The sequence below is a fragment of the Colias eurytheme genome, chromosome 3, assembly GCF_061535395.1.
Source record: "Colias eurytheme isolate Ceu_HAF_F1 chromosome 3, ilColEury1 Martin Lab GWU primary, whole genome shotgun sequence".
Lineage (NCBI taxonomy): Eukaryota > Metazoa > Arthropoda > Insecta > Lepidoptera > Pieridae > Colias > Colias eurytheme.
This window is the reverse complement of record NC_142982.1, coordinates 1,459,209-1,484,159: the sequence shown is the minus strand read 5'-3', so window position 1 is coordinate 1,484,159 and position 24,951 is coordinate 1,459,209. Positions and strand designations below refer to the sequence as shown.

The 24,951-nt window shown below is 34.5% G+C and overlaps 2 protein-coding genes across 3 annotated transcripts in view; one reads left to right on the top strand and one right to left on the bottom strand.

Annotated features, from left to right (window-relative positions):
- The window catches only part of Gapvd1 (GTPase activating protein and VPS9 domains 1), a 56,208-nt gene extending 52,272 nt beyond the window's left edge, over window positions 1–3,936 (bottom strand). Inside the window, exons 1-2 of the mRNA XM_090119326.1 lie at window positions 3,352–3,936; window positions 1,859–2,082 (exon numbers count right to left, since the gene is read on the bottom strand). Of these exons, the coding sequence (XP_089975452.1) occupies window positions 1,859–2,082; window positions 3,352–3,645 (518 nt within the window). The 5' untranslated portion in view covers window positions 3,646–3,936. The remainder of the gene's footprint in view (window positions 1–1,858; window positions 2,083–3,351) is intronic.
- A 279-nt stretch (window positions 3,937–4,215) lies between these two features.
- LOC149909346 (uncharacterized) lies at window positions 4,216–23,079 on the top strand. 2 transcript variants are annotated; one of them, XM_090119325.1, is made up of 17 exons: window positions 4,216–4,477; window positions 6,422–6,513; window positions 7,368–7,511; window positions 8,745–8,972; window positions 9,360–9,539; window positions 10,043–10,189; window positions 10,729–10,805; window positions 11,524–11,799; window positions 12,276–12,374; window positions 12,861–12,942; window positions 13,440–13,540; window positions 13,930–14,003; window positions 14,330–14,408; window positions 15,202–15,321; window positions 19,294–19,304; window positions 19,426–19,606; window positions 19,965–23,079. In XM_090119325.1, exons 1-17 carry the CDS (start codon window positions 4,333–4,335, stop codon window positions 20,041–20,043), a joined length of 2,115 nt encoding a protein of 704 aa, XP_089975451.1. In that variant the 5' UTR covers window positions 4,216–4,332; the 3' UTR covers window positions 20,044–23,079. The 2 variants fall into 2 exon arrangements, with proteins under 2 accessions (XP_089975451.1, XP_089975450.1); XM_090119324.1 differs by lacking the exon at window positions 19,294–19,304 and having other exon boundaries at window positions 15,202–15,317; window positions 19,492–19,606.
- Window positions 23,080–24,951: the final 1,872 nt, after the last annotated feature.

The window sequence follows — 24,951 nt, the reverse complement described above, 5'->3', positions numbered from 1 at the left end:
TTAAAACAAGAAGGACGGCACTAGGAGCGGTTAGATGATAATAGATAAGTATTGGAGACTGATATGACACATTCACTAAATATGATGTAACGTTTGGGACTTGGCACTGAACAAGGGAATGCAGCCGAAACATAAAACTGAACAATTCTGTCCAAACATATATCAATAAAATCCCGAAAACCAGCTACATATAGAATTTAATGACAATCATATTTTCAACCTACTCCAGGGATGCCATAATGTTTTGTACAAGGATATAATCAGCTTAGCAAGGAATGTTAATCCAATATAGATAATCCTTAATCCTGTAGGATTTGTTTCCTGTTTTTTATAGACCGAAAAAGACCACGTCTACCCTACTTCCCATAAAGACGAAATTTTGTAAGAATCTATAGATGTTTGTTATTCTTTCAGCTAATCGAATCTCTTAATTTTTTTGTTGACAGATATAAAATAATCTGGATAGGCTCATAGTCTACTACCGGGTACCACGCGAATAAAGCCACGGGATATAGCTAGTAATTTTACAGCTGGATGATCCCACTAAATATATTTGCCAATAGGTGTAAAATTACGCATTCCACAAATTATACAGCGATCGACTTAGCTCAGATTACCGTGTAACAGCTGTCGCATGCGATTAGTATCAAATCATGTTCATTACTGTATTACGTCAGTATAGATGATATACTATGTCAGCTGTGTAGAAGATTCAAGGTCGATTATTGTCTAATGTCGTTTGTTCATGCTCCGTTGTGAATTGTATGCAGATTCATTTTCCATAATGCAAGTGTATTTTTTGTTGAGGAAAATATTGAATTCTGACATCACCTGTAGTTTATGCGGATTTAGTAATAGACTTTTTATTGAAGTCTAGTAATGAGCTGTAATTATTTGTCTTAAATTCCATGCAGACAGACTCTGGCAAAGGTACTTTTACGAGTGAGTAGGAAAGTGGCGAAATAATCCTGGGCCCTTTTAACTACAAAAACGCGAATATTCCAACTGTCCATATCCAATAACCTTAAATAATGATCTCAAATCTCAATTAATTTGTATAGAAATACTTGTAAACTTCGAAGTAAAAATAGCTTTAAGAGATTCAAATAACTAAGAGAAATTAATCAACATCACAAAGGTGTCTGTGAGACAATCCATCACAAACATCATCGAGAGTAGGCGAAATATCGTCATTGCATGAAGTAGCGCTTTTTAATTTTAAACCGAGCTGTTGGTTATTTTTTTTTATACCCAATTAAGTAATTCATAAATACACCACTTGTGGAAGTGGAAGATAAGCTATAGCGCGCGGTTTCACGTGGACCAAGCCACGTTAAAAACAAAACCAGGTCAAGTATCATCAAAATCGTGTTCAAAGTTCAAAGTCAAGTGGTTTTACATTACAACCTCACAAATTTCGCATTTTTAATATTAGTAGCACTCGTTGAATAGAGCAGAGAATCACGTTTAGTTTAAAATGTAAGAAGTTGGCATTAACATTAGAATAATTAGAAAAACAGTTGGAGTCTATATCCTTCAGAAGCGCTTTAGTATCAAGCCAAAATACGTATTTTAATATTAACCATTTCCATAACTTTTATAATTATGTTTTTACGTAATATTTTATGTGATGTCCTTTTTTTTTGTTCTATTGTATTGTGTACATAATCATCCCTAGTACTTTTAACTATGTCACTGATCGAATGGGTTGCTTGGAAGAAATTGCTTGTAGCAATAAAGCCGCCTTTTGACTAAATATGTCCTATTAAGTAAAATTTGTATTTTCTATTTGTGTGCAATAAAGCTTATAAATAAATAAATAAATAAAAAATAATAACTTTATCTCTAAGAAACTTACTTCCTAGGATCACTCGACGGGGCCATCTGGTGTTTAATCAAAGAACGGATGACAGCCAACAGACGAGTCCTGTCCAGTGGCGATCTACAGCTTCCATACAACCCGGAAACGAGAGCAGACGGTAGGGATGGCGGCATGTGGTCCTCGCCCAGTAAAAGGCAGAGCGCCATTAGGTGTGGCGTGTCTTTGAGCCATCCCAGCAGCTCGCCTAGAGCATTCGCTTCCTGGAAGAAAAAAAATAACTGTGACGAACCATTGTTTTGTAAACTCAAAACTACCATCACTATTCTGTTCTCAAATTTTTGCTGATTAAGTCCATTTAATCCTCTAAAAAGTTGATTAATTGTAAATTTATATCAGGTCAAACAAAAACAACGAAAATATTTTTCTTATACAGTTTCATCCCCTTAAAACCAGACAAAGCTGTGGCGAGAGACGAATCCTTGCAAATAATAATAAATATATATTCATTTATAATACTTGTTTGTCTTTCATTCATGTCGCAGCAGAGCGATTTATGGTTTCATTCTTTGGAGAAACTAATTTCCTTTGACTTTGTGGTCGTAGACGCAAGCAGAAAGCTACTACTTCATCATAAGGGTGCTTTTCCACTATTCCAATAATTTTCGAGGATTTGTTTGTAAAAGCCAATGATATTGCTTCATCTAGTTTGAATTTTGAAACGTTTAGCATTTGAAGCAATATGATTGGTTATTTACAAACATATTCCACACATTACTGGTGGAAACGCACCCTAAATATCACATATCACAGCAGCAATGTATAATTTAATTTGGATCCTAATATATCCTTTGTATAATTGAGGAAACGCCATGATTCTATTATCCTTCCCCTTTGACTAATTTAAAGCACATTCAACTTTGATTTCAGAATATTATTTGGTATATTTTTTTTTAACAACAGGGATAATCTAAGATACATATTTATTACATTTCTAGTAATATAATATGTTGGATTTTAGCATGAGTGATTAGAGAAAGACACAAACTACATGAATAAAGAAAGTGAATAATTTTTAGGACTGTAGAACAATATAAACGTTTATTTTTAATTGTACGTACATATTAAATTAAATTTGTAATAGTTATGCAGTTTAAATAGAGATCAGACCAATAATGCTAAGTTTCAAAATTTATCTTGCCTTGTTACTATAGGAAAAAATGTAATTGGATAATTATTACTTGAAATGGTCCCTATGAATTGATTAAGGTCAATGGATAACTTTATTTAAATATTTTTCTTATTTATTCTTTTTTTTTTGTTAAATCTAGACAAAATAATCCACATTGATCATTTAAAGTATAATTAATCCACATTATACAAATAACTGAATGAATGACACATAAAAAATGTTGTGAAAAGTGGGTGGATGTTTAATTTGTGTCTCATATTCTTTAAAATATTTATATGATAATGCACATGTTATAAGAAATGGGGAAGTTTAAGCAGAAATAGCAACAACAATAACTCACTTTGTACTTCAAGACCTTGTAAACATCAATAAATGTGGTGTTCTCCAAAAGGCTGGCCCTTTGGCAAGCAGCAATGGAATCAGCCTCACATCTTGAAGTTATCAAGTTAGTGAGATTTTGTCGTTGTTGCGAACAAATCCAAGACTGTTGCAACAACTCCAAAGCACTTTTTTCCAGTTCTTCATTGAGATTTTGTAACAGTTGCCTCTCCGAATTTATAAAGATTTTTTCTCGACGTAGTTGATTTGCCAATTCAGCGATATTCATACATCCTTCTGTATTTGACTGCATCATTTTGAAAGATTATAACGCACTTTATCAACAAAAAAACATTATGATTAGAAAATGATATAACTTTCGCATTTCAATACAGGAAACACTTCACATCCACTGTACTTTACGAATTCGTTGTTGACACAAAGAAATATGTAGGCACAATACAAAATAAATTACATTATAATAAATTCTGAGCAGCGGTAACACTATTCTATCGTTCTCGAGGGAAATAAATGCAGTTTCGTACAGCAAAAAGATGCAATACGAGAAATGCAAAAAATTATGGACGTGAATGAAAGGTATTTTCGTTCATAAATCAGACTTGCGCATTCAAATGTCAAAACAAAAGACAGATATTATAAATTTTTGGCGACGAAAAAATCTGTGGAGTTCTTCAAAATAAAAATGTAGTACGGTTTTCTTATTAGAACATGATAAAATTATGGCCTATAACAACAATTCTTTTAGCGTTATTTAAATGTACCTCGAAGAGAAGTTGAATTTAATTATTTTGGAGTTCTAAAACCATAACCAATAGAACTTTCATTTTTATAAGCAGGCAAAAATGGCAACACAGGTTTTATTTGACGAAAGGAAAAATCTTTGGACTAGTGCTCCTCGATTATATTTTTTTGTGTAAATAAATTGATAAATGTATAGAAATAAGTGTTTAGATGTAATTTGTGTGATATTTACGTTACTATAATGTCAAATACTTCACTCGAAGGGAAACTAAAATGTTTGCAAGAACGTTTTGAAAATGAATTGCGTATTCGTAGAGAGGGAGCTATTCACAACCAAGGTGGACATGGAGCCTCCAAGCCCGGGAGTACACGAAGGCCTAGGCCTCGTAAGTATTAATATCGATCCTCACTTTTGTTAAAATAACTGCTGGGTAAATCCACATCGATACTGTCCGATTTTCTTTCAATCAAAACAATGTAATATAAAGCTTCGCCTATATTTTAAACATAAATTAGACCACCGAATATATGTTTACAAATGCCATTTGTTTGTTTTTATTTACTTTAATGCAGCGGTTCAAATATAATTACGGTTTTCTTTATTACATGTTAGTGTAATGTTAGGTTATTTATCATTTGAAGGGCAATGATATACTTCGAAATGTTATGGCATAAAAGTAACAAACATTTAACAGTATTTGCATAACATGGCATTGGATAATTAATTGTGGGTGTTCTTCACATTGGAATCAATTGTTTAAATGTTATACTCAGGTCAAATGCTCTTGTGATCATAATGTATCATAACATATTTTATAAAAAATTTCAATGGACATGTTGAGTATGTACCTATATTCAGTTATTCAGGAATAAATATTGGTAAAAAGTTTTAAATTAAATAGAACATTACTAAGCATGTATAATATGTTATGTATTCATAAAAAATAAAAATTCTTATTAGATTTATTTAATTATTTTTATTAAACTGCTTAAAATATCATTTCACTTTCTATAGATATAGATAAAAAAGCATATTTATATGGTTTATGGTTTCTTTTATTGATTTGTTTATTTAAGTAAAAGCTTGCTTTTAAGCATTATTTGTAAAATTATACATGTACAAATTTTTAGTATAGTTTAAGAAAATAAAATTATTATAATATGTACTAGCGGTCCGCCCCGGCTTCGCCCGTGGTACATGTTTACGTTTTCTCTACATAAGAACCATCCTTGTACTTCAAGGAATATAATAAAAAAAGAATTATCGAAATCGGTTCAGCCGTTCTCGAGTTATGCACTTACCAACACATTTTGCGATTCATTTTTATATATAAGAAGAAGAAGATGATAAAATGATAATGATTACATTATAAACCTTTCAATAAAATTTTTCTTATATTTCAAGATAACATTAATTTAATAATTTTCTCTTCAATTATTTGAAGAAAAAAGCAATGTTAATTAAAAGTACCTACAAATCATAAATGGCTATACACACATTCTATAGTTTTAAAATACTTTATTCATTGTACTTAAACAAAATTTCCTTTGATGAAATTGAATTATATTACTATATTCATACCTCTTGCAAATAAGCATCTATTCAAAACTTTATTTATATTGCTTTATCCTACTTTTGCTTATTTCAGTCATTTCACAATCTGTATATATAGAAACATGAATAGATTAAAAGATTAAACCAACAAATTAACATACCTATACTGAACAAATAAAAGCACTAAATTTATTAATTCAAGCAACATTTTTACAGTGCCTATGTTTACCCGTGTAAACACAAGCAGCATAAGATTAAAGATAACTGCAATAAAATATAAACTGCACCAATACTTTGTTAATTTCATCAAACAAAATCAAAAATTTATTTATTCAATAAGACTTCTTCTAGAAGCACTTTTGAATCATCATAACATATTTATAACATTTACCACCCTTTCTGAAAGCAGTATCTATGGAGAAGAACCGGCAAGAAATTCCATAGTTTTTTATAATCATTTCAATATTACAATTTAATTTTACATAAATATTTCAGGAATTTTTTTCAGGAATATTTCAGGACAATTTTCACACACGGCACGATCTGATCCCATACTAAGCTTTCGCCTGTGTTATGGAAACCAGATGGCTGAAAAACATACATATATATAATTTTAAATAAATACTTATATAGATAATACATAATATCTAACATTGGTGTCCCATATTTACCAGTGTAAACTGTAAACACAAACACCATAAGAATTAAAGAAAACTCCAATAAAATATACACTGCACCAGTACTTTGTTAATTAATTTGTCAAACATTGTTGCAGCGCCCATGTTTACCAGCAGGGAGATACCTGCGTTCCCCCCAAGGTCACCGCAGGCCACTGACACTGAGCACAGGATGCGAGAGGTGTACAAGGTATGGTGCTAATTGGGTATAGTCTTTGTGTTTGATGTGAATAGGTTAAGATAGGTTGTGTTGGATTTCAATAGCAGTGGGGATCGAATCCAGAAATTGCGTAACGAAAAACCTCACGCTCCCCACTCCGACGGGCGCGGAGGTGTGGCTTGAAGGCATAGCATGCAATAGCTTTACCGCGGCAGTCCCCGAGTGCCACACGTCTTTTTGTTTGTGTATTGAGGGATTTTGTTGAGTTGTAGGGTGAAAGTAGATACAGTTCTAATATTTTCATATGTAGTACATATATCATATTATAGTGATTTTCTTCTTTCATCATGATATAAATTTGTAGTTTGCTGGGATATATGGGCTATATTTATTTTGTTAGTTGTCAATTTTATGATATTAATTTTAGGGCCGATTTTTCAATGCTTGGATAAAACTTATTCGTCGAATAATGTATAAAACTACCATTTTAAAAATGTATTCTAATTGCCCGTATTTGACAGTTTACGTGACATTTTAATATTATCGTGTAATACTTTATTGGATGGATAAGTTTTATCCAAGCATTGAAAAATCGGCCCTTAATATAATAAATAGTTTCCAGAAGAATGTATGTATTTAATGAATGTTGTTGACATTATTATCAAACCATCTGAATGTTAGTTAGGTAGTCCGTAGTATGTATGGCGATAATATTATAAAAATTTATAATCTTTGACTATGTTTTTCGTAATTTTTAGTTAAAAACACATTACACATGTTTCTAACAAGGTATTGAATAATAAAATGATTAAAGCATATTATAATATGTAGTTTAAAAATAAAATTTCAAGTGAATTCACAATTTCCTATGTACATTTAAACAGGTCAGCGGCAAGCTAAACGTGGAAGGTGTAGAGTACAGATCTCACATAGATGAACTACAACAGTTGGGGGAGCTCGGCAGCGGCACATGCGGCCATGTCGTCAAAATGTTCCACAAGCCCTCGGGGGCTGTTATTGCTGTCAAGGTATTTCTGATCTATACTATCTATACTAATATTATAAAGAGGAAAGGTTTGTATGTATGTATGGTTTTCACGCATAATAGTTTATGCGTAGTCTGAACTGATTATAATGAAATTTAGCACACATATAGAGGGTAACTCGGATTAACACATATGTAGTTATATCCCGGAAATCCCACGGGAACGGGAACTATGCGGATTTTCCTTTGAAAACGCGGGCGAAAAGATAGTTGATAGATGTTTTTGCTATGCAAGTTTTTTTTTTGTATCAATATTGTCTTTGATTTTGTAAGTGAGCTGTTACTTTTTTAATCATTAACTTTAATATTATAATTTGTCTTTTTTAAATAATCGTTTTTTCGTCATTTACATATAAAATTATGTGTATAATGTTTAGTTTCTAACAGTAAGTACTCAATGAGGTTTCTTTTTAGAAATTTGTATTAAGTATAATATTATTCTAATTCAAGTCCATTTTACTTGAAAATACATTGAAGTAGTTTCCATTTACAAGTGCGACATCAATATCTATACATCGTTTTCCATTGCGTGACATATTTATTTGCCGTGCACAAAATTCTTAAAAAAAAATGGTTGTCTGTAAAGTCGGTTTACTGACGATAGTTGAACGTGACAACGTCCGATTGTGCTTCTTCGTCGCTCGTTCCGCGCTCTCGCTTGCACTTCAAGCCACATAAGGAACGCCTCAGAGCGAGGTAACGCCGCATGAGTCATGTTTTTTCGTGCGTGCAGACGGCTCTATCGAATTATAAGACGTTGTCACGTCAAAAACATGCTAAGGGGCTGACTCCACGAGCGAGAGAATCGCGGCGATATTATCGTCGTGCCACGTATTTCTATACACTCTCTATGTAACCGTCTCCACACGGCGATATTATCGCCGCGATGCGACGAGTGGCAATGAGCGCGCGAAACGTCATTACATCGTCGCTAGCCCGCCGCGACCAGCAGCGGGCTAGCGACGAGCGCGCGGCGGGCCCGCTGTCAAACGCAGCGTCATTTCAGCGTTGCCTCTGGTCTTCTCGTAGTTCTCTTCAAGGAAACGTGGTGATACCGTTACGAGTCGCCGCGGAAACGCTGCGATTCCTTTACGACTCGTGACGATACGCGGCGGAATTATCGCTCGTTCGTGGAGATTATCCGACGATATAAGGGCGGACTCGTCGCGATTCTCTCGCTCGTGGAGTCAGCGCCTAACCAATATGAAAATTTCAGCAAATGCGTCGTTCTGGCAACTCAGAGGAGACCAAACGCATCCTAATGGACCTGGACGTGGTCGTCCGTTCCCACGACTGTCCGTACATAGTGCGGTGTCTCGGGTGCTTCGTTACGGACGCAGATGTGTGGATCTGTATGGAACTGATGGCGTCTTGTTTCGATAAGCTGCTCAAAAGAGTTGGAGCTCCGATACCAGAGGCGATATTGGGGAAAGTCACTGTTGCGGTAAGTGATTTGAGATTTGTTGATATGAATTAGTTTTGTTAAATAAGATATTTTGGAAGTGATTTTTATGATTGGGTTATTTTTTAAATTAATTAATAATTTAAATAATGAAAGAAATCCAGAAAAATGTGTAATCCAAATCAAATCAATGTTAAATTACAAAACTTATTACGATTGCGATTACTGCAAGTATTTGACGATTGTGTTATAATGGATGCTGCTGCTATTTGCAACCAATCCTAGCAATGTGATTGTTCTTAAAAACAAGACTTTCGATTGAATGAAATTCATATACATTTTTTCTTGATATAATACTTACAATACTTTACTACTTACTGTACACTTTTTGTGTCAAATAAAAATCAATAATCACACAAAACGTTACAGACGGTAAACGCGCTGTCATACCTCAAGGATACACATGGAGTTATACACCGAGACGTGAAGCCCAGTAACATACTACTGGACGAGCGTGGTAATGTGAAGCTATGTGATTTCGGTATCAGTGGCCGACTGGTGGACTCGAAAGCGAAGACGAGGAGCGCCGGGTGCGCGGCGTATATGGCTGTAAGTTATTGTATTTTTCTTTTGCTTTATTGTACATCTCTTATACATCTATAAAAAGGAATATTGATGTATAGCTGTGGTGTGGTTAAGTATTTAAAAAGCGGTCAAAAAAATGTATTTCTTTACTTATGTGTTATTCTGGTGTTATAAATAATTACTAATCTCAGAATCGCCTATTAATCCGTCAGTCCTCGGATCACAGACACAATAGAAAATCTATTGTGTCTCGGCCCGATCGGGCCGCTCGGTGGTCAATGGGTTAACAGGTCGTTTAAAAAAACCCGAACGGCGTTCGTAATTAAAAACGTCATCATTAGACAATAAGCACATTATTCAAAACTCTGCCCAATAACGTGTAGGCAGAGTTTTGCTTCGGACATTATTTTTGAGTGCAATTGTGACTTGTGAGTCCTAATTGTTTAATGTACGTCAATTATTAAGTTCACGTAGCGTAATAAGTACATTTTTTGTATTTTTTTTTTCATGTATCATATGCCTTTTAGCCAGAGAGAATAGACCCGCCGGACCCGAGCCGGCCGGATTACGACATACGCGCCGACGTGTGGTCGCTCGGCATTTCACTTGTAGAGTTGGCAACCGGAGTGTTTCCATACAGGGACTGCCAGAATGACTTCGAAGTGCTCACCAGGGTTAGTGGCACTGTTTATTTACTTTTGACGTGACAACGTCTTATAATTCGATAGAGCCGGCTGCACGCACGAAAAAACTGCGGCTGACTCATGCGGCGTTACCTCGCTCTGAGGCGTTCCATGTAAGGCTTGAAGTGCAAGCGAGTGCGCGGAACGAGCGACAAAGAAGCACAATCGAACGTTGTCACGTTCAACTATCGTCAGTAAACCGACTTTACAGACAACCAATTTTTTTTTCTAACCAGAGATTAGTATTGTTTCTTAATGTTATTATTTATGACCAGAGATAGTAGACACTTCTAGCCAGAGAGAACAGATTCACTATAAGCCATAGAGAATAAACATGCAACTTTTTTAAGTTTTTCATATAGGGTAAATGTGAAACCAAAAAAACTGCTAGTCACTCTACTTAACTAAACAATGCAATTGATAAAAGGCCCTATTCATTTTTTATACCTTATTACGTTTTATATAAAAATCATACCAATTTCTATCCTATTTGCACTTACATAAGACTCATTTTATATCGCTGTTCACAGGTAATAGCGGACGATCCTCCACAGCTGCCTGAAGACAGTGATTTTACACCGGAATTCAAATCATTTGTCTCACAATGGTACGTATGATTTATAATAATTGTAAAATCAATTACTTTTGGGACTTCATAGTTAAGAGGAGATGTTACGCAAATAAGATTTGAATGCACATTGTGCACTCTTATGAAATATTTAAAAAATAGGTTTTTGATCTAGTAAGTAGATAATAATAACAGTATGTAGATACATAATTAAATGAAATAATTGAAATGCGATGCTTAACTTAAAGTTTTGTCTAACTTTGAAACAAAACCACAGAATACATAATAGTAACTAAACGCTACAGAACGGACACTCCGCCTCCCGCCAAAATTAAACACTTACCTCAACCCGCACGATCAGTCAAAAAATGGTCCATATTTTACTACAAGGACGATACGCAACGAAGATTGACAACATTAATCAAATTGACTTAAAGTAATTTTATTATTTTGGATTTGTGATTATCGTTTTTCGTAGAAAATGGTTAGATATTGTGCTGTTTACGGATGTATTTCATCAGAAAAACGCGAATTTTTTTTACGCTAGTCACAAATGTGCCAACCATAAAGCGTTAACACACACATTTGTAGTCTCTACAGTGTGACTGTCAAAATGATAATTTTGTATGGAGTGTTCGGGGTGTGACAAAACCTTAAATTTTTTACTAAACATTACTTCCTGGTTTTTTATTCTATTAGAACAGTTTACAATTCTATATCAAGCAAATACACAAAGAAATATCAACATTTATTTCAGCCTAACAAAAAACTACCGGCAGCGTCCGAAATATGCAAAACTGCTAGAACACCCGTTCGTAGTGAAATCAGCCCGCAGCTCCATATCAGTGGGTGACTGGTATGCCACACTACCGTTCTGCAGCCAGGGCTCCAACCAGGGCTCCAGTCAGGGCTCCGCCAAGGGCTCGAGCCTCTCGGTGAATACTAACGGAGATGTGCCTGTGACTCCGCAGCCCGTGAGGAACTTTGTGACCAGTTCCCAGCATTGGATGGAGCACACACCTACTCCGGGACGGTGAGCGTTAAGTATAAAGAGAAATTATAATAAACCAGTGGTCCGCCCCGGCTTCGCCCGTGGTACATATTTCGCAATAAAAGGTATGCTTATGTCCTTTCTCGGGTATCAAAATATCTCCATACCAAATTTCATGCAAATTGGTTCAGTAATTTAGGCGTGATTGAGTAACAGACAGACAGACAGAGTTACTTTCGCATTTATAATATTACTATGGACTAGCGGTCCGCCCCGGCTTCGCCCGTGGTACATGTTTATGTTTTCTTTCTATAAGAACCTTGCTCGTACTTCAAGGAATATTATAAAAAAAGAATTATCGAAATTGGTCCAACCGTTCAGGCGTGATGCCGTGACCAAGGGAAATAGGGATTCCTTTTTATATATAGCGATTAGCTTTTTGAGTAGTTTTTCATAATTATTTTAATCAAAGTGGAAACAAATTCAATAACCAAAACAATGAAAAAATAATTTTCCAGAGCGTGGTGGGCGAACAACGCCAGTCCGGGAGGCAGTAGTTCGCAACCGACTAGCTTAGAAGCAGAGTTATCTAATCACTCCCCCTACCCTAGGAGAAGGTAATCTTATACATTAAATAATAATAATATCATTATTGTAGAACATATGAGATTTTTAGACAAGTTTTTAACCCCAAAAACGTTTTACAATGTGTAATATTTCTCAAAGTTCATATTTAAATCTACACAAAATATAATATTATATTAGATTTTATTTTGTGTTTGTAACAGTTCAACTAAAAAATTACTTTACCAATTTGTAAAATTCTTTCAACAGCAAAAAGCTTCATTATTCAACAGTGAAATAGCCTATATTTAATTTTTATATCGCAAGTATATAAAATACTAGCGGTCCGCCCCGGCTTCGCCCGTGGTACATATTTATGTTTTCTCTACATAAGAACCATCCTCGTACTTCAAGGAATATAATAAAAAAAGAATTATCGAAATCGGTCCACCCGTTCACACGTGATGCCGTGACAACGCGAAACGGGTTTCATTTTTATATATATATAGATAAATATATAATATATTGCAATATTTCAGAACGATAGACGCCTGTGCGTCCCCCCCTCCCGCGCCTGTACGACGAGTGTCTACAGACAATAGATGGAGGGCTTCACCTACTGTGAGTATGAATATTATCAGTATTATTTGTATTTTTTTTTATTGTATGATAGGGAAGCGCTTGACCACTTAAGCTGAGATGTGGACTAAGATGGAGCGCGCTTACCTAGAAGATACCTGTAAAAATTATCATGCATTACTACTTATTTTCTGTTTTCTATTCATATAATTTTTGAAGTGAATCTTAAGGCGCGTCGTATCATGGCAATACCGTCACGTCATGGAGTATAGTGACGATTTTATCATCTTTGAGTCTTGCCTAAGAAGTTTCCTTTCTGACACACGTGCTCGGCTCACACGCTGTTTTACTGTTACTTTATTTAAAATAATATAATATTTTCGAACATAATAAAACGTATTTTCAAGATAATTATCTTGTTTTATTAGAAAATTTCCCTACAAATGTCCAAATGTATTTATTCATTTTATATTACAAATTCCGTCTCGAAGGACCAAAAACTTTAGTAATAATTGTTACATTATGTTATAATGTTTCAGAGTTCTGGCAACACGAGTCCCATAGTATTGCAGCGGTTCTACCATCAGAGCCAACAGAGACGGTCGCGGGTTGATTTGCACGCAACGCCACGGCATAGAAGGTAATTTTTACTATTTATTTTTATGTAACGTTGGCAAAAAAATATTGTGAAATAAATACTGTAATGATAAATATGAATTACAAATGAAAAAATCGTATATTAAAAAAAAATACCGGCCGATTTGAGATCCTCCTCCTTTTTTTTTCGTCGGTTAAAAAGAGTTAAATCTTTGAAAAGCTTAAATGAATAAAAAGTTTAGAATTTGATGGTTTTTCTACGGTATAAGTACTTAAATTTCAAACTCAAACATTTATTTATTCAATTAGACTTCTTCTAGAAGCACTTTTGAAACGTCATTAAATATTTTTAACATTTACCACCGATTCGGAAAGCAGTATAGTAAATGATTATATTATTTACTATATAAGAATATTTGGTTATAATTTCAGTGTAAGTCGGGAACACAGCGCGGGAAGGTCTCCCGAACCTCCGCCGAGGACATCGCGACATAGTCGGACACAAGGTACGTATTACATTAAAAAACGACACTCAAAATATTTCATGTATGCTGTTTATATTTAAACATTACCGTCTCATATATAAAGCAATAAAGGCCATAGAAAAATTTACATTTATTTAAAAGTATTTAAAACTAGCTTTCCGCCAGCGGCTTTGCCCGCGTAGTCAAAGAAAAACCAGCAAAGTTCCCGTTCCCAAAAGATTTCCGGGATAAATCCTATCCTATGTCATTCTTCAGGTCTCAAGCTATCTCTGTAACAAATTTGAAGTTAATTCATAAACTACTTTTTGAGATTCAAGTCGGAAAATAAGTATTCAATGAATTTTCAGCCAACGGCAGTATGGAGTTGGAACCGCCACCGCTACACGATAGACTGCATCCACCTTCACCCTTACTTCTTAACGATAGGTGAGTCTTAGTTCTAGGAAATGCTATGTGAAGTATTGTGTAGAATTTTGACAAGAAAATATAAATATTGAAGTTTATAAGAAATTAATGTGAAGAGTAAGCAAGTTAAGTAAATTTGCTCCATTCCAGCAAGGGCTGAACATTTGCCCCTTGACCACCGAGCGGCCCGATCGGGCCACGACACCATAGATTTTCTATTCTGTCTGTAATTCCGGGGGCTGAGGGATTAAATTTATAATGCTATTTTAAATGCAGAAATGTGTACATATCTAGAATACTTTGTAAATTTAAAATATGTGCTATGAGACGCAATAGTCAAATACTTGTAGAAGTAAACAAATACACATGATACGCATTGACCAAAATAACGAATGTTTTTGATAACGTTAAATAGAAAAAAAACTTGAGCGATGTCAAGGGACATCCGGATGGAACAAAGTGTTAAGTTAGAGAGAGACAGACAGAGGACCACGCGCATGCCGTACGGCTACCAACTGTAGCAAAAAGTGTCGTGACAACTTTTCGTAAGAATTTTTTCCGTCTAGCCCCCTTTCACAATGCGCGATAAGGAACTTCGTTCCAAAAAAAAAAGACGGGTTGCACTCCGGGAGTGCCGGCAGAAGTGAAAACTTGATTATTAACGTTGAGCATGTTTGATATCCATCCGTCTTACGCTTTTTCGATCAGGTCACGTGTCCTGACGCGAGTTTAAGATTTTACACCCAACGCCGCTAAAGAAGTTTTCACTTCAAAAAATATTAGTCTCGACTTGATTACACGTCTAAAATTGCAGGTTACAAGAGGGTCGAAGTCAGAGCCTGACCCGTGCGGAGATGCGCAACGGTTTCCGCGCGGAGCTGGCCGCGCCCGTGCAACCCATACCGCACAAACACCACCACGACGATCAGGGTGAGTGCACACACATACATGGAAATATATATACATACACGTACACGCGAACATACATACACGCACACACAAAATACACACGCGAGCAAGAAAAAACATACTCGCGTTTATACCAACACGCACGGGAAAATATATACACGTCGCACGCACGTACGCAGTCTAATATGTATAATGCGCGCTGACGCAGAGTGAGTGCACACAACACACATCATCACAAACTCATATGGATAAATATTGTAACATATATTTATTACCCGGTAAAATTTGTCATTAAGGTTATTGACCAAGGGCGTCGGTCAATAACCTTATTGAATAATTTAAAGAGCAGACCTACTAACTGATTTTATCAGATAAAATCAGTCAATAAGGGTTTTGACCGACACCTTAATTTTACCGGTCAATAAGGTTTTTGACTGGTTAAGGGTTTTGACTACACACAGACACCACTCAACCTGCACATACATAGAAAATAGAAACAGATAAAATCTCACCTATGTTATTATGACTGCGTATTGCGTACGTGTGTGTTATAAACAGTATTTAATATCTTATTTATATTGATAGTTGATACATAGTCTATTTAAAAAAGTTTTATTTTTCATTATAGACTAGCTATACTTTGTCAATGGATAAATCTTATATATAAAATTCTCGTGTCACAATGTTAGTCTGCATACTCCTCCGAAACGGGTGGACCGATTCTCATGAAATTTTCTGTGCATATCGGGTAAGTCTGAGAATCGGCCAACATCTATTTTTCATATGTACCACGGGCGAAGCCGGGGCGGACCGCTAGTTTATGAATAAAATTTGTAATTTTTCATATTGACATTTGTACTAGTAATCAAATATAAACATATATTTTTTTTATTCCACCTATCAACATATCAGATACATAAAATTGGAATATTATGAGGTTATTGTTTATTTTTATATTATTTATGTTATTGTTTTTCATAAATCTTCCATGTTGTATGTATGTACCGAGGGCAGCCAGCCTATGACGTATGTCAGAAGTGAAGTTACATCGCAAAATGCTGCGCTTGCCACTCTAATCATTATATATTTGTTTGGTAAATTATTTGTATCGAAAACCTAATATTGTGATAAATTTAAATATTTTATGAGAACAAAGATTTTACAGTTTAAAATGTTAGTATATTTGAAATAATTGAAAAAAAATTAACTAACTAACTAGTTTTATTACTTTTTTTATAAGTCTATAAAAAGTTTGATTGTAACGCAATTTTTAATAAATTTATTTACGTTAATCAAAATAATTTGCCAAACACAAATCACTCATATTATTCATATATGTTCCTTTATTCCTTACACCATTATGTATATAAGCAAATTAAACAAAAATAAGTAAACCGCTTTCGATGAGATTCCTCGCTTCATGCAGCTGCGCTTTGGCTGTGGGAGATTAGATCTGGAAGTACTCCTGTAGCTCTAACAATATATATATTAACGTATGAAATATAATTAAATTTAAGTTAAATAATAATTACTTGATTGAAATTGTGCTGTTTTTGTAAACATGTAAGAGTGTGACAAAAAGACGAATTAATATAATGTAGCAGTTATCCACAATTATTATAAATATGCATTTAAATGTATAGAGTATTTTATATGATGCCTCAGAGGCTTTTTTACAATTAAAAAAAATCAAAATTTTTACACTGCGATCTATAAAAATTAAAAAAAAATGATTTACACTTGTACATGTTTACAATGTTTATTATGTCTAGCAATCAAATGTGATTGTCGATGAATCACATCATCCGCCAATAGCATTACAGTATTACGAATTCGATTGTCCAATCAGAGAAAAGATATTTCGCTATTGGTGGTTATTTCACGTACAAATGTGGCACATATAAATTGAATTTTTCAGTCAGCCTTTTTTTTATAAATATTTGACCGGATTTTTTTTTTCATATTATTTACATATTCATACCATAGATTATTTTTTTCTTTATTTTACATGGTTTTGTTATTATAATTTATGGATTTATTTATATATTTTTTTTATTTAATAAGAGGTTTATTATTATGGATTGACTCGATACATAGTCAAAAAGTACAAGTAAAGTGCAAATACCATTCTAAGCTAAAATTTATTTGTTATTGATCCACAAGTATCTACAGAATGACATCATTTATAAAATACAACAAATGAAAACATTAATTTGAAATGCTTCTGGAGAACTAAATATGTATTGTACTCAAAATAGCATAATTTTATGTCTAAAAACTACTTCACTTGATTTTAGATACCTACGTATTAGTTTTATACAAAATTCACTCTTCACGCGCGCAAGAGTGAACTTCTATATCCAATAAGCTGTTACTAACAAAACTTTCAAAATAATTTTAGCGGTCTTATGTCGTTTAGTAGAAGTATCAATGTTTAAACACAATGGTTCGCGCCAATATGTTCTCTTTGTATATCTGTGTTGCGGGAAATATTCGAACAAGTTCTTTTTTTTTTCAAATATTTGGATTTTTTGTTTACTTTTTTTGAAGTGAAACTTCTAAAGTAAAATTTCAACATCGCGTCATGGCAATACCGTCATGTCATGGAGTGGCGACGATTTTGGTATCTTTGAATCTTGGCAAAGAAGTTTCACTTCTGACACGTGTGCTCGACACACACGCTTTGTTTTAATTTTTTTTGTTCGAATATTTCCGCCAAGTATCCTTTGCTTTGCCGCTCTCCTCACGCCCCACACATCGCCTGCCATCTGTGCTCTGTCACGTGCCTCGCTACACTAAACACGACCTTAACACCGTGCTAATAACGGCCGCAATTGTATGACACGGGGTCGCCTCGCTTTCGGGTTTAGATGCGTATACTTGTTACATGTAAGCAAAGTTGGACTGTTCGTTTGTACGTAATTTGGATGCGGTATTATGACCAAATATGGAAAGTCGTCGTTTTTCATGCTATATTATCTTCCACCTAAGTGCCTATTTTTATCCCTGATCTTTAATAATTGCCGATTAAGAAGTTTTCCAAATTATACCAATAATCCGTCATACAAAGACCTTTTTGTAATTTCGTTTAATTTTCTATTACTCGTTCAAATGCTTTTCTAGGCATGTCTTCCACAATCATTCCATTGGTTATCAGCGTCATAATTAAAAATATATAATTTATTGATTTATAATTTCGTTTTCATTCATATTACTTATTCTATACATTATAAACGGCAAACGAACAGTCCACTCTCACGATAGGAAAGGCTTAACAAGGTGTGCGGTAGCTCATTCATGGTCGAGTCGCTTCGCTCATCATCGCTCATCAGCAAGGCATATGGTTCAGTACGAATGAGCTCTTTGGTTTTAAAATTTCAAATAAAATTGTATTTAAAAAGAAAGTATGAAAGAATACTGAGAAAATTATATTTTTTTTTCGCGTAATTTAAATTCGGACGATCTTGGATATATGTAATTAAAAAAGTTGTAATGTCAATTGAATCATAAAGCCACGTATTCGTGGTAAACAATTGTTTAGCAAAGTTCAAATCAACATGTTGATGATTTGATGGCAATACTCTTGCGTTGCTGTGTTGATAACGACACGTTGATAAGTTCTCGTCCGTGAAGCGTCACCATCTATTTATTGGTCTTAAATTTTTACGATCATGGACGTGTTTGCAAACTTTTATAACATTAACAGTTGGTGTGTACTGTGTAGTCATGCTTAAAATCACTTTCGAAGATTCTGGCAACATTTGTAAGCTGACTGACGTGTAGATAACTTATACTGATCTAAATAGACTATCGCTCAACAAATGTTCACCATGAATCCAAGGCTTAACTTACTATCAAAAACATAAATCTCGGTAAAGATAATTGAGAATCATCGATTGTTGTATCGAAAACTAAACTTCAATACAGTCGTATATAATATAAATTCCAATGTGACTTAAACAATTGGATTACGAAACCAAAGAGGCCGTTACTAGAGTGGGCAGCGGGGTGTGGGTACTAGCGTGGGCTACACTCGCGTGGGCACTAGCGTGGGCTACACTCGGGTGGGCACTAGCGTGGGCTACACTCGCGTGGGCACTAGCGTGGGCTACACCCGCGTGGGTACTAGCGTGGGCTACACTCTTGTGGGCTACACGGGCGTGCGGTGTGCGGGCTACAATGCGCGGGTGTGTAGGCTGGCTGCACTCGCTGGCGGGGCTGGTGAAGCGCCGGCTCAGCGGGTACGTCAAGTGGCATCACGTTGCAGCCAGGCGGGAGCGGCCCACGGTGCACCATAATCATAGCAAGAGGTAGGTTCCACTATGGGGGTTATGCGGTTCTTTGTAATTTGAGAAGATAGTGTTTCTGATAAGAGGGAGCCATAGAATTAGACTGGTCGATTTCATGTTTGTGAGGAAATTGTTTCTCACTCTTAAATTTCTTAATTTTACTTACTTTTTGAATTTTTGTATAGATTTTAAATCAGTAAGTTTTAGTTTATAACGAACAGCTGGTTCTGGTTCATATCTCTAGTTATTCGCTATAAACTCAAAACTTTAATCATCTTCTATCCGATATAGTGAAATCGGTTATTTTACTGTTTTTTCTGAAGAATGTTGACTATGACACACTTATTAACTTTTTTTCTATGTTCAATTGTAATAACAGATGGGGCACGAGCGAGAGCTGGTCGGTGCCGGCGTCCCCCCTCCCGCCGCGCGCACCGCCGCCGCATCCTGCCGACTAACACACGCAGTACAAACACTACCCGACACTACTACACACTACACTACTACACACTACACTACTGCACGGACCGAAAATACGACAAACTGCCCTCCAGACTTCGACTTAACTACGCACTACACAGTCTACACAAAAGAACACACAATAACACTACAAAGTCCGACACTACAACACACTACACCACACTGCGCGCATCAAAGCTACTGGACACTATACGATCCAACAGTTCGATACACTTCAAGGTCCGACAGTACGACACACTACACTACAATACGACACACTACACGACACTACACAAAACTACTCTACACGGACGGACACTATAACACACTGGCTAACGATCTTATTCTATCTAGCTAGCTGTCTTTTATATGGCAACCCGAAACTGTCAACTGTCGTCACTTCGTTGGATTGGACTAGATGGATGACAAGACTAATCTGATGATTGTTAAAGAGGCAGGTATAGCTGCCCAAGTTTAGAAGACTTTTATTAAAAATAATTTAAAATAAACACTATAGAACACTGTAATACACTTCTGACATTATTTTGTAACACGGATGGCAAATTATAAGTAGATTGCAATAAGATGAACGGTTACCAAAGTAACGTGATGTATGAATTCACGGACCGGACGCGGATTTATAATAGGCGCCATGTTGGATTTTAAGTGCATAATTAAAAAAAAACATTTGCACTTGTAATTGAAGAAAGAAAAAGATATTTTAATTTGTTGAAAATTATTATCGCAATATCGTCTTATTTCTATAAACAGTTTTGAACTTTGTTACAGTTGTCGAAAGTTTTAATATTATTCAGGCGAGTAAGTAAAAATGTATAAATGGAAACAATTTATGGTGTGGCTTTTTTATTACGTATCATACGTAATTGCACAGCGCAATATAAAATTTTTATCCATAGAATTTGGTTTTCCTAAAATTTTTAAACTATTTAAGTTATTCCAATTTTCGGTTACCGTTTTTAAAATAATGGTAGGATTATTTTGAATTGCGCTAAATATGAATTTATTGATACTAAAACATAGGGAAGACCTTCGGGTGTGAATAAAGTATTTGAATACGTTATGCGTTGGCTTTTGAGACGAGGAACGTATACGCTTTTAATGAAAAAGATTGAATTATTGCGTAGATTAGGTATAGGGTAGAAGGAGATATTGGAAAAAACTAGAATTCGCCGTTCATCTTTGAATAATAACGCCATCTATGACAAACACTCGGAAGATCAACGCTAAATATCCGATTTTAATATTTGTGCATAGATTTTTTTAAACTAATGTCACAATCCTTTGTTTTATATTTCCGAAATAACACTGCAAGATTCTTGATAAAATCTTTTCTTTTTTCTTTGTCTCTATCAGATCAGATATTTCTTTTATGACTAGAAATCTCTCCCTTCATTTATAGTCTTTTGTCTCTTTTCTATCTCTCTTTCTCTTTTTTATGTCAATGGAGTTAAGAAGACTTGCAGTAGAGATGACAAGAGTTCTAGTAATTTTCAATATTTCTCAAGTAAATATTAATTTGTTAAATAGTACGCGACTGTATTTCAATAAGGGAATTTACGCGAAGATTTTGTATATAGTTATTGAAAATGAACACTTATTTATATTTGTAAAGCGCAAACCAGCTTGTAATATACCTAATTACGTGTGAGCATGAATATCGATGCTTTTATTTAGATAATTATTAAATTTATTTCAATTGTGATTAATATTTGTAATTATAATTTATAAATATTTGATTTTTACAACCATTAAAAACTATTTTCTCTTTTAACACTTTTTTTTCAGAATTGAATTGTACAAATTGATATTTAATTTTTGTTATTTGGTATTAAAAGTGGAATTGAAAGGGAATACATAATTTTATTTAGTACATTGGTCACAAAATCACTCGCTATGCGCAAATTAACATGCAGTTGATAAGCACAAATGGAAAAAAAAACAATTAAGCTTTTTTTTTCAAATAGCAAGTAAGACCGACTGTGGATTATCTAATAAATGCGAAAATGTAAATATATCGTGTAATATAATATTGTTAAGAATGCAATACTTGTATTAATAAAATATGATATGGAGGTTTTTTTACACTTCATTTTGCAAAGATTAAATATATTTGAGCTTGTAAGTTTTATATACTTATTCATGAATTTAAAAGGTATGTGTGTTAATTATTGTTTGTAGTAGTAGTTTATACGTAGTATATTATTATTAGTCTGTGTATATGTTATAACTACTACAGTTTGGAAAAAATTGGTTTTTATAGGAGATGGCATTTACAAGTTTTTTTTTTTCAAATCGTGTTCTTTTTTTAGTCTTGCATCTCTTGTTCATGAATAAGTACATAATCTACTATACAAAAATAAGTCGGGTTTTCCTTCCTGACGCTATAACTCCAGAACGCACGAACCGATTTTCACGGTTTTGCATTCGTTGGAAAGGTCTCGGGCTTCGTGAGGTTTATAGCAAAGAAAAGGTGTCTCTGGTGGCGAAACGGAGTTCGCCCGGTTTGCTAGTTGATAATAAATAATTATAAGTATCAATTTTCGTTGTATATTGCGTTCGACCAAATGTATAGTGTACAATTTTAAGTTAATTATAAATATTTAATATAATTTTATTTAATTTTTTAAAGCAAAATTTTTTTGTATCGAATATGTTTTAATCAAATTATGAATTTTATGCAAGTGTTAAAATCAGACCTGCTTCATTGAAATTATTACTGTTAAAAGATAAACGTTACATATTTAATTTCTAATAAATACGTTATTTTTACCATAAAATACAAATTTCAAGTTTTTTTTTATTAATATAATATGTAGAAATTAGTCTATTCAACAACTTGTGCTGGGCGATCGAGGTTAAGAAATGTTTTTTTTTTTTTTAATATTAAAAGTTGAATCAAAAATCTAGGTTTAAAATAATATTCAACCGTTACAACTTACAAGTCGCCTTCTAGTCGCATTTGCACGTGCAAAGTTTTACATGATTGTAATACATTTGTAATTTGTTTATTTTGTATAATTATCGCTGTAATTATTATGTTTACGTGTATTGTAATAAATGCGAATATAATTTTATGACGTGTTTTATTTGGCGAACCTTCACACTTAAAATAAACTCTACAAACTAAGACGATATTAGTAGAAATTTTTGATAGAAAGGGTGCTTTTCCACCCTATATATGTGCTATGCAGCTATCTATTTATGCTGAGTAAATATGTGACCGTTTCCACTGATGCTATGTAACGGTGTAAGTAAGATGTGGAGATGCGCAGCTCGTGCTGTGTGATGTAGTCCGCTTTGCACATTGCACTCACTCGTGACTATCCGCAGCACGCATCCATAACACCGAACACGCATCAATAGCACGCATCCTTCCATATAAAAAACGTATCTTAGTTGAATACGTTTCTGTGTTAGGCTATATGCATCAATGAATAAGGATTGGTAGTTATCAAACGCATCCACAGCAAGTAGCATAACACATCTCTGGTGGAAAAGCACCCTTACTGACACATTTTGAAATAAATGGAAGAAGTATAGGTACCTTTTCAATAATAGAAATTGTCGATACTCAATAACAACAAGAGTTTCGCAGTTTCCGTCTACCTGTCTGTATCTGGTTTAACTTCAAAAGTATTGCTATGAAACACAGACAGATATACTAGTCAATGAAAGCTATAATTTTACACAGTAATGGCGCCAATAAAGTGGTAAAATGGATGGAATAAATTTGGATAAAACTTAACAGGAATATAGGTTTTACATCAAAATAGCAGGGTCAGGCAATGGGGTTCGTCCGTGGGCCATGAAAGCGGGCGGCATAGCTAGTTTTACTATAAACACTAAAATTTTCAATTCCATAGAAATATCGATAGATGGTGCTAGGCGTCAGGCATGTTTGGTTTTTCATTCGAGTTCGAAAGGAGGAGCATCTCAATTCGACTATTTTTTTTTTGTTTGTTACCTCTTAAATCGCAATTGCCGTCTGGGTGAACCGATTTTTGATACCTAACTATTTACCTATCTATTTAAATTCTAGTGCCGTAATTAGTCTTTGGTCCTTCCGTTACAATCTCAGCCAGCAGACCTCAATCTGCATTAGTACTAGCCCAGGGGCCAGGAGGTAGGTATTCTACTCATATGATAAACACGATTTTGTTTTGTTTGTTCCTCTTCCACACGAAATGATTTTACCAGATCAGGGGCCCTAGATTTTTAGAGTGCATAGTTTGTTTTATTATAATTAACGTTAACGTTATTTTAAAACGTGTTTGCTTGCAAACACAAGTGCACTCCACATTCCCTCATTGCTCTTTCTCATAAACGCATAGTTTATGTCTTTTAGAGCAAAAAGTGAAAAAAGTCCAAAATTTTCGCAGTTTATCATATAGTGCGCAGCGAGCACAACTTCTTCGAAGTTGCAAATTGGGATTTACATCACCCTAACTGATCCAAACAACATACCAAAAATGCAGCACTACATCGTGCTTTGCGAATTTAGGGGTTTTTAGTGTCGATTTCTACTGGCTTACTAATATGTAGTATGTATAATAAAGAGGATAAAAATATAATATAAGTGAGTTTATTTGAAATGAATAGTCTCGTACAGGACCGGTTCGAAATATTCTTCAACTAACAGAAAGGCTATCCCGGATGGTAGGTACCGCTACCGGGACTAGAACCTGGTAATAGTCGTGTTAGTTACCTACACTACATATTCATGTGGCTGAGGAATATTTTGTAATATTTATGATTCATTGGAAGTGCTTGTAGTAGTTTAGAATAAATTTTGAAAATCTACAACAAAGAACCACTACGGTTTCGTTCAGAGGTTTGCATGGTAGGTACCTATAGATTTGTTATATTATTACCTGTTAGATTTTCAA

What these genes read in the sequence shown, in the direction of transcription:
- LOC149909346 (XM_090119325.1), top strand. Translation starts at nt 4,333, where the DNA reads ATGTCAAATACTTCACTCGAAGGGAAACTAAAATGTTTGCAAGAACGT. An exon ending in ACTTCGAAGTGCTCACCAGG is followed by an intron (nt 10,190 to 10,728) that starts GTTAGTGGCACT and finishes CGCTGTTCACAG; the next exon opens with GTAATAGCGGACGATCCTCC. An exon ending in CACCATAATCATAGCAAGAG is followed by an intron (nt 19,607 to 19,964) that starts GTAGGTTCCACT and finishes TTGTAATAACAG; the next exon opens with ATGGGGCACGAGCGAGAGCT.